This window comes from Austrofundulus limnaeus, unplaced genomic scaffold, assembly GCF_001266775.1.
Source record: "Austrofundulus limnaeus strain Quisiro unplaced genomic scaffold, Austrofundulus_limnaeus-1.0 Scaffold121, whole genome shotgun sequence".
In the NCBI taxonomy this organism is placed as follows: Eukaryota; Metazoa; Chordata; class Actinopteri; order Cyprinodontiformes; family Rivulidae; genus Austrofundulus; species Austrofundulus limnaeus.
The window spans coordinates 349,262-361,335 of NW_013952523.1; the positions used below are offsets into that span (position 1 = coordinate 349,262).

The window sequence follows — 12,074 nt, forward strand, 5'->3', positions numbered from 1 at the left end:
CCACAGACATTATAAACGGGTTATAAAGCTGTGGAGGGTTCTGCCTGCGCCGGACAGGAGCCTGATCGGTTACGATGGGTCCAGGCCGGGGGGGGGGGTCCAGAGAGAACCCAGCACGTCTGAGGACAGGAGCGGATCTGGAAACGGAGCTGCCTGTACAGCAGACCCACCCTGACCGCCAACACAAAGGGGGGGGGGGCTTCTCTTTCACTGACTAACACAGACAGACCCCTGATTGGCTGGCTGGATGACCCTTGATCCTCGCTGTATTGTGGTCTCAACAGAGCCGACCCCTCCCCCCTCGTGTGTGTGTGTGTGTGTGTGTGTGTGTGTGTGTGTGTGTGTGTGTGTGTGCTGGGGCTGCACAATATATCACAAATTTATCAACAAAGCGATACCAGCCTGTGCAATAGGCATATTGCAAAGACCTGCATAAACTGCAACAAATATTTGGCTGAAATGTTTATATTTATGTGTTTTCTTATCATCAGTCTGATAAACAAACTGTAGAGATCTCACATCAAATCATAACCACCTGGTCAGTGGAGTCAATGTTGGACAACTTAGATTTAAATTTGTTAACTTTTGTTTAAAATTTTAAAATGTCGTTTTATTATTTATTTAAAAAACTCACAGTAAGGAGCCTTTTTTTTTACAGTATTTAGAGCATGAAAAAATGTTTTATAAGAGTGATGTTTTAAGGTCATTAAACTGTTCTGCATGCAGTTTATTGTCTCACTACTAATACAGCTGCTGTGTCTAGTTTTTAAAAGTAAATCTGTCATGTTAGAAAGAAAATTATGTATTAGGGTTTTTCTTGCTCTGAACCCAGAGCAGAAAGACATCAGCACTGCATACTGAAGTATTTGTTCAGATATTGCAGGTTTATATAGTGTCTTTGCAATTTTAAGCACCATTATCGCAGGTTTTCCTGACACATTGCAGCTCTAGGGTGTACCTGGTTTTTGTTACCTTTTTAGGACCATTTCTGGATTAAACACCTACCCTGTCAAGACCAGTAGTTCTTTTGGGGACCAAAGTCTGGTCCTAATATGCTGAAAGACCATTTTTAGGTTAGAGGTTAGCTTTACGACTAAGGTGTGTGTTATATCAGGGAGGTTAGGTTTAAAGTAAGGGTCAGGATTATGTTGTAGAAATATATAAAAAAATGAATGGAAGTCAATGCAAAGGTCCCATGAAGATAGCAAAAACCCAACGTGTGTGTTTGTGTGTGAATCCTCTCCTACCTGGATCTTCAAGGCAATCTCTCTTCCATCTTTCAAAACCCCATGATGCACCTGGCCGATGGAAGCTGCAGCAAAAGGTTTTTCCTCAAAGGAGGACAGCTTGTCCCTCCAGTCTGGACCGAGGTCTTCCTGCAGCACCCTCTGTTCAATCACAAACACATCTCAGCATCTGACATCCCTTACAGGAGGTCTGTGCGAGTGACTGGACTTACAATCATCTGCCAGGTGGGCATGAAGTCTGCACTCTGACGCACCCTCTCAAAGATCTTCTGCAGCTGGGGGTTGATGAAGGAGTTATCTGAGGAGGGAAAAATGTAAGACAACTGGCCAGGAACTCTTGAGCATGGCTCCCCAGTGAAGGAACAGAGCAGACCTTGGATGCTGAGCATCTGTCCGATCTTGAGAGCCGCTCCACGAACCTTACACAGAGTGTTGACGATTCTCTCAGCGTTGGCCTCCGACAGGAAGGGGGAGTCCAGGAGGGCGGGCATGTCTGCACAACACACACACAGGGTTAAATTACAGCAGGTAAGATTCATTTAAAATGCATGAAAATATTCTGGATTTCTTTAAAATATGGTTTTATTAGAAAAAGCAGAATTTTTCTCTTGTTTTTAATGTCTGATCAGAAACCTCTCAGGATCCAGCAGCTATTCTTTTTATCAGCTGGAAGCAGGGCAGAGACATGATCTTTACCTCCTTTTTGTTTGCCTCCTAGTGACTGTTTGGCCACTTCTGCGATGGCACCGATCCCCAGGCCTACTGCCAGTCCTGCAGCAGAGACAGGAGCTGAACTTCAGGGGTTTAAAACATGCAGGAAAAAATCATGTTGTCACAGACCATGATCTGTTTGAAGATTGTTTTTAATTTGCCGTATTCTGATTAATTTTTGGGTACTTTTATGTTCTGGTTCTTGGAAAATGTAATAGTATTTGTCTTTGCTGCAACACAAGCTGGCCTGTCAGTGTCAGTGTAATAATAGTTTACTCTGCCTTTATATATATATTTAATAAACAGTATTAATAATAAAGGGCACAAAACCATCTTCTACACTAAAAACTTCCATATCCTTGTTAGATTTTTCAGTATATTTAAAATACTAAATAAAAACAAAGTTTTTAGCTTCACTTTTCTTTAATGAATGGATGCTCAAATAGCATGTAGCATGTTTCATGTTGAACTGCTTTGTCTCATCTTTATCACACTAAAGATCATTAGAGAGAAACTAAGGGTGTATTCAGACCAGGAAAGTCCTTTGGTCCACTTGTTTGGTCCGGACCAAAAGTGGACTTTATTTTTTTTTTGTTTGATGCAGTTTGCATTCACATTGTGCTTTTTTTCCCCAAAATGAACTATAAGTTGTAAACAAAGCCATGCGGCTGACGATCATTGCTCCCACTGGACAAAAAAGGACGGGGGGCGGGACTGAGCCACAGACCCAGAAAAAAAAAAACAAGGAAGTACTGCATGCTGCGGTTCTGATGTGCACATTTTTGCTGATAGTACAACTGCAATAGCATTTAAAATGTCAGAAGCAGCTAATCTAATGGTGGTTTCATGATGATATTCTAATTTTGGAGCGACGTCATGTAAATGTGTCCCGCAACCCAAAGGAGACGAGGTGCTCTGCATGATCTGACCCACAACATGCCGGCAGCAGAGTTGCTAACAGGAGACAACGAAACAGGTATGATTTCATTTTATTTAGCTCAGCAACGGTGGCCTGTGAAGTCCAAAAAGGTGCATGTTTAATGCRGTTAGTTCGGTTAGAGTCCGGTCTGTATTCACACCAGAAGAGAACTAAAGTGAACCGCACCAGAGTTCGTTTGGAAGCGGACCGAGACCACCTCAAAAAGCAGGTCTTGGTCCGGTTGTTTGATCCGCACCAGAGTTCGCATGAGTGTATTCACACCTGCACAAAAGGTCCGGACCAATGCTGGAAACGAACTCTGGTTTGTTTAAAGCGGAGCAAATTATCAGGTCTGAATACGACCTAAGTTTGTCCAGATAGTGTCTACAACAAGCATTAACCAACCACAATGGATGTAGAACTCTTTTACAGATCCTTTTTGAAATACATTTTGCTCATCTGAAAGAGGTCGAACCCCCAGATCACACTGCGTCTGTCAGAGGTGCTCTGAGAAGTTTTGAACTCAAACAACAGTTAAAACAGCATCACGATTCATCTTTTCTTTGTATTATGTATGCATGCATAGATATAAATGATACATTTTGTGAGTATATGTATAAACTACCCATATATTTGTTAGCTAGGATTTGGAGAAAATGCAGTTTGTCTGCTGAATTATTATCAAAACATGGATGCTGTGCTCGGCCTGTCTGTACTTGCACCGGAATCTGGCAAACATAGAATCAAGTGGAATTTTGCTGCTGCTCGGCAGATGTAATAAATAAACAAAGTAAATAAGCTCTAATCAACTATGAAGGGCGCGGTTTTACTGCAGAGTTTGTGCCGCAGCGGAGCAGAGTGGACGCAGTGTTAATCCGGGGTAAGATTGCCGTGATCCATTCTTTTATAAACATGTGGCAAAAATATAAAACCTTTACAAAAACAAACACCGTGTTTTTACCTCCAAAATTCACCAGGCGGCTGATTCGTGTGGCAGGAACCTTCCTCTCTTTGGCGCGGTCACTCAGCTGAAAAAAGTTAAGAGACCAGTTTTCATGTGTCATCACTTCAGGCAGACTTATTTTCATCTGGAGATGACTTGGATTTCTTTTTCAAGGCAGGTCTGGGCCTGCAGGCAACCAGTACATGTTCTTGGTCTGTGAGAGGAAATTGGAGTACCCGGTGAAAACACACACAAGCATGAGGAGAGCATCCAAACTCAGCAGAGAAAGACCCCAGGTCTGAACTGGGAATTGAACCCAGGACCTTCTTGCTGTGAGGCATCAGTGCTAACCACTGAGCTGCCGTGTTTAGGGCTGCAACAATGAATCAATAAAATCACTAAAAATTGATTATTAAAAGTGTTAGCAACAAATCTCATTATGGATTTTTTGTGTCGGGTGATTTATGATGGTATTAATTTAATGATTAAGCTTTAAGTTTTAATTACCGACAATGTCTGTGCGAAGACATTTGCCTTAACCTAATAGTGCAAATAAAACCAGGCAGTTATTGATTTATTGCAATAAGCAGCTGTCTGGACTGAAAGTCTTCTTAACATGATCGTCTCTGACATGAGACTGTCCACGGTCAAACATAAAGACTTCAATATCATATTTTTATTTCAGGTTACACTCTTCCCTCAAGGACACATTTTACAAAACTCATGGAGAGAAAATACGAAGAAACTTTCAAGGATATTGAACACATTTTTTACATTCCATTATTTACTGAAGCTAACTGACAAATATTTACTTATTTATGTAGTACAGTACAACTTAATATTATAGTAACAGAATTCTCAAATTCTCCGTTTTGTGTGATTTGCTATGTCAGTCCAAATTTTTTATTTTGGAATAAAGAGATCAAAATTATTATATATTTTTTTGTTTTCAGATTCATTGAAAAAAAATAATCGAACAATAATCATAATAATCGTTAGTTGCAGCCCTAGCTGTGCTGACAATTTGATGCGCGTTGCAGCGACAGGCAGAATGAAAACACGGTAGTCTCGTGGAAAAAACTCAGACGTCTCTGCAGCTATAAAAACATGAACTCCCTCCGACCTCCCTTCTGACCGAGGCCCAAAGTTATCTGACCAAGTGCCAAAAGAAACTATATGAAAAAAGAAACTAAAAAGACGCAAAAGTTGAATGAAGTCTGGCAGCGATGGAGAGACAGCGAGAGCGGGAGAAAGACCACGCCACAGTAACACCAGATACTGTGGTACTATCTAAAAATAATGTTGGTATGAAAAAGAAAAATAAATAAATAAAACGTCCCAACCCTACCAGAGACGGTTATCTATAACCGTGTTTCCATCAATGCTTTTTGATGCGCATTTAGAAGTGTCGCATTAAAAATGCAAAAAAAAGTCGGACGGAAACAGCAAAATTCGAAAAAAATATCCTCAATTCGCTAAAAAGTTTTTACGCTCGCTTGAGATGGTTTTTGGATGATTCGCAAAGTAGTTAATGTGCAAAACAGGAGATGGAAACACGTTTGCCGAATAAATTCTGACATAGCGCACATTTACCTAATGTGAAATTCAGCTGTTTCCACTTTCCTGCCTCGTCCTGGCGTAGTTGCACGTGCCTTTCTGCTGCGTAGTTTAACATTGCGTTTATTTCCCTACGTCTCCTGGCAGCGTTAAACACAGCCTGTACTAGCTGAATAGATAGAATAATTACAACTTGCCCAACAGCAATGCATTCACGAAAAAAATCGCTCCATTGTCCCGAGATGATTAGCCTCTGCTAGTTAGCAAGTTTCACTTCCTGTTTACTACCGCAAAGCTTGTCGCCGACGTCTGACGTAATCATGCGGTGCGTAGCCTCGTTTATTTGCATCAAACAGTCGAGAGGGAAACTAGATGGAAACGGTCTAGATTCGAATTTTTATTTGTTTTAATTTTTTGCGAATTTTGAAAAGTTTGATAAAAATTCACTCTACAACTGGATGGAAACACGGTTTATAAGACCAACTATACAAATAACATAAATACCTTCTCCTCTCTGCTCTGATGCTCAGTTTTAACTTCAGCAGGTTGTTCTCATCAGATGACAAAATGTAGAGTTGCTGTCAACTGCTTATCTATTGGTACAGTATTAACAAGTGTTAAACAGGTGATCCTGGTGACACAGGTGAGCGTATCAGATCACAATATCAACCGCAAACATTGCAGTCTGTAGGAACTCCTTCCTGAACTCATCTGCCAAATTGTATTTCTGTTGTTTGTTTTTTTTTACAACCTAATTTAAATAATTAAAAAATATAGATGGGAATGTATTAAACAAACCTTCTGTCGCACTGGTTTAACCAGGGCCTGTTTCGCCTCTCTGGCTTTCTTCATGTCCTCTGCTGTGAGTTTGGCCACCGCGGGGTTGTGAACGGACCTGGTCTGGTGGTAGAAGTGCTGACAACGAGGCACGGTGTGCAGGACGCGAGAGCTCTGTCCTGGCCAGCCTGTCTGCCCTGTGTTCAGGATGTGAAAGCGCTGTCCTGGCCAACCTGTCTGCCTTGTGCTCATCCCTGGATAAGAATGCATCCCAAACAGAAGAGAGTCGTGTTTCATGGTAAAGGTGAGAACTAATAAAATAATGATTCTCTTAGCCTCCTTTACACAGCTGTGTTCAGTTTGAGTTACAGAGTGAGAAATAAAGCTATCAAAAGAATGAAACAGAGTTATATTAAACACTGATGTTAGTTATTCTGCACCAACTCAGTCTTTAAAGGGATCCCCGATTAGTTGTAACATTAGACTTTATATGATAAACATATACTTTAACTGTAAAATAAAGACTGTAAAAATACTGTAGGATGTTCAGTTTTTATAATTTTTAAACTAAAAGTTTAAAAATATATTACACGGACGGGGCCATATTATTTACACGCAAAGCATTCTGGGTAAATGATGACATCAACTAGGTCATCGGTGTGAGGCTGCTAGCGAGCTATATCCACCCTGAAGGTTAATCTTGGACAATATCTGATGATTGACTCTTTTAAATGAAACCAGAGAGCGTTGACAGAGAGGAGAAGGTAGAAATGACTCAGCCTGGAACTGAAAATATAGATGGAGGACAACAGAGCTGCTTCATGGAAGAAGAACCTCAGCTTAGCCTGTTAGCTTTAGCGTTAGCTTCGATGCTATCTCCATATACTGTATATGTAATAACTCAGCGCTACACATTCTCCTCTCGTCACTGAGGTCCTCCATCCACAAGAGAGGGGAACACAAAAATGACTCAAGTCTGCAACTGAAAATATGGATGGAGGACCTCAGTTTAACTTGTTTGTTGCGCTAGCACTGAGCTAATACATAAAAGGCAATATAGCGTCGGTGCTAGCACGAAGGCTAACAGACTAAGCTGAGGTTCTTCTTCCATGAAGCAGCTCTGTTGTCCTCCATCTATATTTTCAGTTATAGGCTGAGTCATTTCTACCTTCTCCTCTCTGTCAACRCTCTCTGGTTTCATTTAAAAGAGTCGATCATCAGATATTGTCCAAGATTAACCTTCAGGGTGGATATAGATCGCTAGCAGCCTCGCACCGATGAGCTAGTTGATGTCAGCATTTACCCAGAATGCTTTGTGTGTAAATAAAATGGCTCCGTCCGTGTTAAAATATATTTTAAAAAATTCACAAAACTAAACAGCCTACAGTATTTTTACAGTCTTTATTTTACAATTAAAATAAATGTTTATCAAATAAAGTTTAATGTTACAACTAATAGTGGATCCCTTTAAAGTGCCTGTGACATGCTTATCCTTCAAATACAAAAAGTCAAAGAAAGCATCTTTATACTTGAGAAAATTGTCATAGTACACATGATTTTACCCATTTTGTCACATAACTGGCCTATTTTCTTTTGAATTTGGCTCAACCAAAGTGAAACAGGAAGTGACATCAAAGGGGAACTCATTAATAAAATAAACTCAAAGGTCTCTGTTTATTAACACAAAATTATTTGATCTTTAACTCTTGTCTGTTTTTCATAGTGACTCAAAATAATCTATAGAAACAGATTCTTCTCTAATTATTGTAGCAATACTCTTGTTTACATGCAGACGTTTGACATCACTTCCTGTTTCTTCACATGCAAATATCTCAACAACTGTTCATCGCAGTGGTATGAAATCTTTTTCACAATATTTTATCAATGTTGTCTTCCCAAAAACACATTCATAACTATTATTAAAACTCTATGTCACGGGCACTTTAAACATGGACCGGTCACCTGCGTGCGTCCTCCCAGCTGATCCAGGTTCTGTCTGATTTTGCTCCACAGCATCAGGAGGGGGATCAGATCCCACAGCCCACTTGGCTAAATCATCAGGGTCCATGTTCTCCCAGCCCTCTGCGTCCGGAAACACATCCTCTTTTTTCGACTATAAACACACAAACACCACTTATTTTAGACACAAAAACAGTTACAATGTGTTTATTGTAACTCGTGGTTGTATTCAACAGTTATTTAATTGTGCGTTTAGTTTTCAGTAAAACTCACAGAGCTCTTGCTGCCCATAAAAGTGGACATCAGTCCTTCCGCCACGTCCTGAGCAGCTTTGACCCCGGCCCCCAGAGAGGAGTTGCAGGCCACCAGTCGGAGCTGCTCTCCCTGGGTGGAGACCAGAGCTGAGCCCACTTTACCTGCTCCACGCAACACCTGCAGCACCTCTGACAGCATCACTTTAAACACAGAAACACATCAGATGGTCACTAAATCCACAATATACACATTCGGAGACCTGCCTCACCAAATCAACTTCTGATTTAAAAATCCTTCATCTTAATATGTTAATGTTTTACTCTGCCCTCCCCATTTTTGTCTAGATATTATCTACTCGTTTTATTTTTGTCTTGATACTTCGATGGTTGTACAGCTTTTACACTGTTTTGTTCCAAATTTTTGTATATCTTGTTCTGATTGTGTATCTTTTAGATTTCCCTCTGATTGTTTAGCACCTTGTGAATCTAATTCTATGAAAGGCGCTATATAAATACAACTTTACTTACTTACTTACTTACTTACTAAATACAACTAATACACTGATTTAATCAAAAAATTATAAGTGTTACTGAACTAAAATAACATTGAGTGCATCTTTATTTGTTTAGGTTTCCTGACATGTGACTTGTTATTTTGTAATATCCATAAGAAATATACTAGAAAACTTTAAAGATAACAATAATTCCCGAGTCTAGTGCTAACTAGCTCATCGGGTTAGCTCCTGCATCTCAGCTGGACATTTGAAATGTTTAGCGCTGCAGCTGCTCAAGATGAATGAAATTGACAAAGTATCCCAAAAAAAAAACCTCAAACCCAAGGTTCGGACGTCTGTAATAAAAACCCTAAAGTGGATTAAACACTGCGGGTAACTTACTTTTCTTAAGAAGACCCGTTATCCAGCCACTTATCGATGTCCTTTTGCCAGCATGAGCGGTTTTGCAACGACCCACCACACCCGGAAGTTGAACGTTGATCGGTCTCGGCTAACATCCAATCACAGCAGAAAATAGATGGGACCGTGATTAGTTGTAACCAATAGAAGTACAGATTACTGATGACGAAATATATTTAGCTTTCTTGACCAATCACAGTAGGAAAAAGGCGGACCAAAAATGAAAATGATCCAATCAGAGGTAAAGGATGTGAGGAGAGTTTCCTGTTGTGAAGTGCTAAACTGGACCACAGTGTTGATTCTTTCTTTGATTTCTGATAAATTAGGACATTAGGACATCAGATTCTGATGTAAATTGCGCATTTTCTATAAAGGGAAATGGTGCAAATAAAAATTAGTTGTATTAACATGTATAAGTGCAATGCAGAGGTGTAAAAATGTGGATGTTAAAAAAAGCTATATTTTAAAAAAACGAATGATGCAGAACAATATACTGGCATTATGCTGTTTTCAAAGTAAACTTTGTTTCACATCACAGTATGTGATCTGAAGTGTTTTTGTTATAGGAGTTTGAGTTGTTTGTACCAAGCTAGCAAACAAATTTGATTAATCCAAAGCTAAAATTTTTGATCATTTTATTTAAAAAATACAGTGCTAGACAAATAAGTCAGTACAATGTAATGAAATGAATGGATAATAAATACTGACAAAAATATGTAAGGAAATGTTTGTATAAATACTAAAATGCATGTGTGAGCTTTGAACTCATTTAGTTTAAAATAATAACGTTTTTTAACTACACTCACTGATTTTTTTTATTTACCTTAAATCCAAATACAATGATAATAAATATAAAACAAAAATTTTAACATGTATGCATTGGTTTTTAGTCAGTATAAATACAGAAAATTTGTAAGGAAAAATAAATAAAATGTTAAACATTTGAAATGTATTCTCTGTAAAAAAAAAAAAAAAAGAGTCACAGAATCATAGAGCTAGAGTCATGTGTTTTTATAAAATTGTATTGAAGCACACAGTTTGTACACACAATAAAATGTCAGTCGCCCTCTGCTGGAGTGGACCAACACCATGTTGTTCGTTAAGCTTTCGCTCCATCCAGTCGTTTTAAAATGCAAAATGAACAAAACTGACCTTTTTCCAAAGCATATAAACATGAAAGCAAGGACATTTGGGTTTGGTAAGTTGTTAATAATTATGTCACAACAGCACAAACACAAGAATTTATGTGCTACAGTGTTTTGTATTTATAACATTTGATGTCACATTTATTGTTAAGCAGCAGTAATTTTCCAAAAACCTAGAGTCAAACATAAGATAAGACAAGCAAAGATGACAGAGATTACCTGCAAATCTTGGAAGACTGTGAGCACCTTTTAAATGGAGAAGATAACAAAAAACTTTGAATAAGTTTTATTTAATGTATAATAATGATAATAATAATAATAATAATAATAATAATAATAATAATAATAATAATAATAATAATAATAATAATAATAATAATAATAATAATAATAATAATAATAATAGATGATCATCCCTATATGCTTTTAAAGCTGGGTTTAGCAGATAGTATCAAGTGGCAAAATGGGCAACCAAAGTCTAAATAAAATGTTAAAAATAAAAAATTAAGAAAAACTTCAGAAAACTTAAAAAAACTTAAATATTTCAAGAAAGTCTGGCTGCTTGGAAGCTAAATTTAAAGAGAGATGCCTTTAAACTTCTTATTAATGTGCTGTAGGTGAGTCTTTCGAAATGAAATAAACGCAGATAATAAAGGTATGAGCTGATAAAGGTATGAGATGATAAAGGTATGAGATGATAAAGGTACGAGATGATAAAGGGATGAGAAAATGTTCAGAGTTTGACCTTTGATGTGGTGTTTCGGATGGGGAGGGGCTGCAGAGGGAGGGGAGTGGAGCGCACTCCATATAAGGGCATACCACCGAATCTGCGCGCCTATTGGCTGCGGGCCCTGTGCAGCTGCTTGTCAACAAGATGGCCTTCCTCCTCTCGCCGTTTTGACACAGATTATTTTGGTATCCCCGAGAACATAATGTGAAAGCCAGTGTCACTTCTAAATAGATAGCGGGAGAGCGATTGCCAAGAGTCCTAACAAGGCTTACAGTCAGTCAGACTGTGCTGAGTGAACTGACAGGCACAGAATATCCGCGATAGCTCAACAAGGTTGATAACAGAAAGTAGCTGAAGGCCAGAGCTAGTGGTGCTGAGCTATCTGAGCTACGTGGACTCGGACAGTCAACACCTGCATTTCACCAGACAAGACCGGTCGAGTTGGAAGGAAATACATTTCAGAAACATTTGGCATCGGCCGTCTGCAGATCCAGAGGCTTGTCTGAGAAGAACAACGCCGCTAAAGGTATTTTAAACTAAACTATCAAGCTGTTTTTACTCCGTCTTGTTATGCAGGTAAGTTGTGCTGCCAAGTTAGCCCGCTGGTTAGCTCAGAAATTACCTGTTTACTCAACAATAAACGACACGACGTAATGAAATTTAATAAAATGTTCGATTTGAAAGTTTAATGTAAAAAACAAAACAAAACACAGAGGGCACTAGTTCATGTGTTTTAGATGCTGGACGTTCTCCGACGCTAATGTAAGCTAACTGGTTAGCTACTAGTTGATTAAGACGCTGTTCCGACATTACAAACTCACCTAGCTGTTTCTGTATTGTGTGTTTTTGTTGCGTCCTGTTTTTGGGTTGTCACCTGAGAGGTTTGTGGTGTTTCAGCTTGTTTATGTGGGTGGGGGG

At 39.0% G+C, this 12,074-nt stretch overlaps 2 protein-coding genes across 2 annotated transcripts in view; one reads left to right on the forward strand and one right to left on the reverse strand.

The window, feature by feature from the left end:
• Positions 1-1,247: 1,247 nt before the first annotated feature.
• coq8b (coenzyme Q8B) lies at positions 1,248-9,366 on the reverse strand (the record flags this gene model as incomplete). Its single annotated transcript, XM_014014981.1, is given in 9 exon segments — positions 1,248-1,388; positions 1,460-1,545; positions 1,621-1,740; positions 1,944-2,018; positions 3,839-3,905; positions 6,176-6,408; positions 8,117-8,267; positions 8,387-8,568; positions 9,264-9,366. Coding segments are annotated over 9 exon segments (1,056 nt in total), but the record flags the coding sequence as incomplete, so codon positions are not given.
• Positions 9,367-11,258: 1,892 nt separating this feature from the next.
• The window catches only part of fbxo46 (F-box protein 46), an 11,907-nt gene continuing 11,091 nt past the window's right edge, over positions 11,259-12,074 (forward strand). Inside the window, exon 1 of the mRNA XM_014014983.1 lies at positions 11,259-11,682. The gene's annotated coding sequence lies outside the window, so the exon portion shown is untranslated. The remainder of the gene's footprint in view (positions 11,683-12,074) is intronic.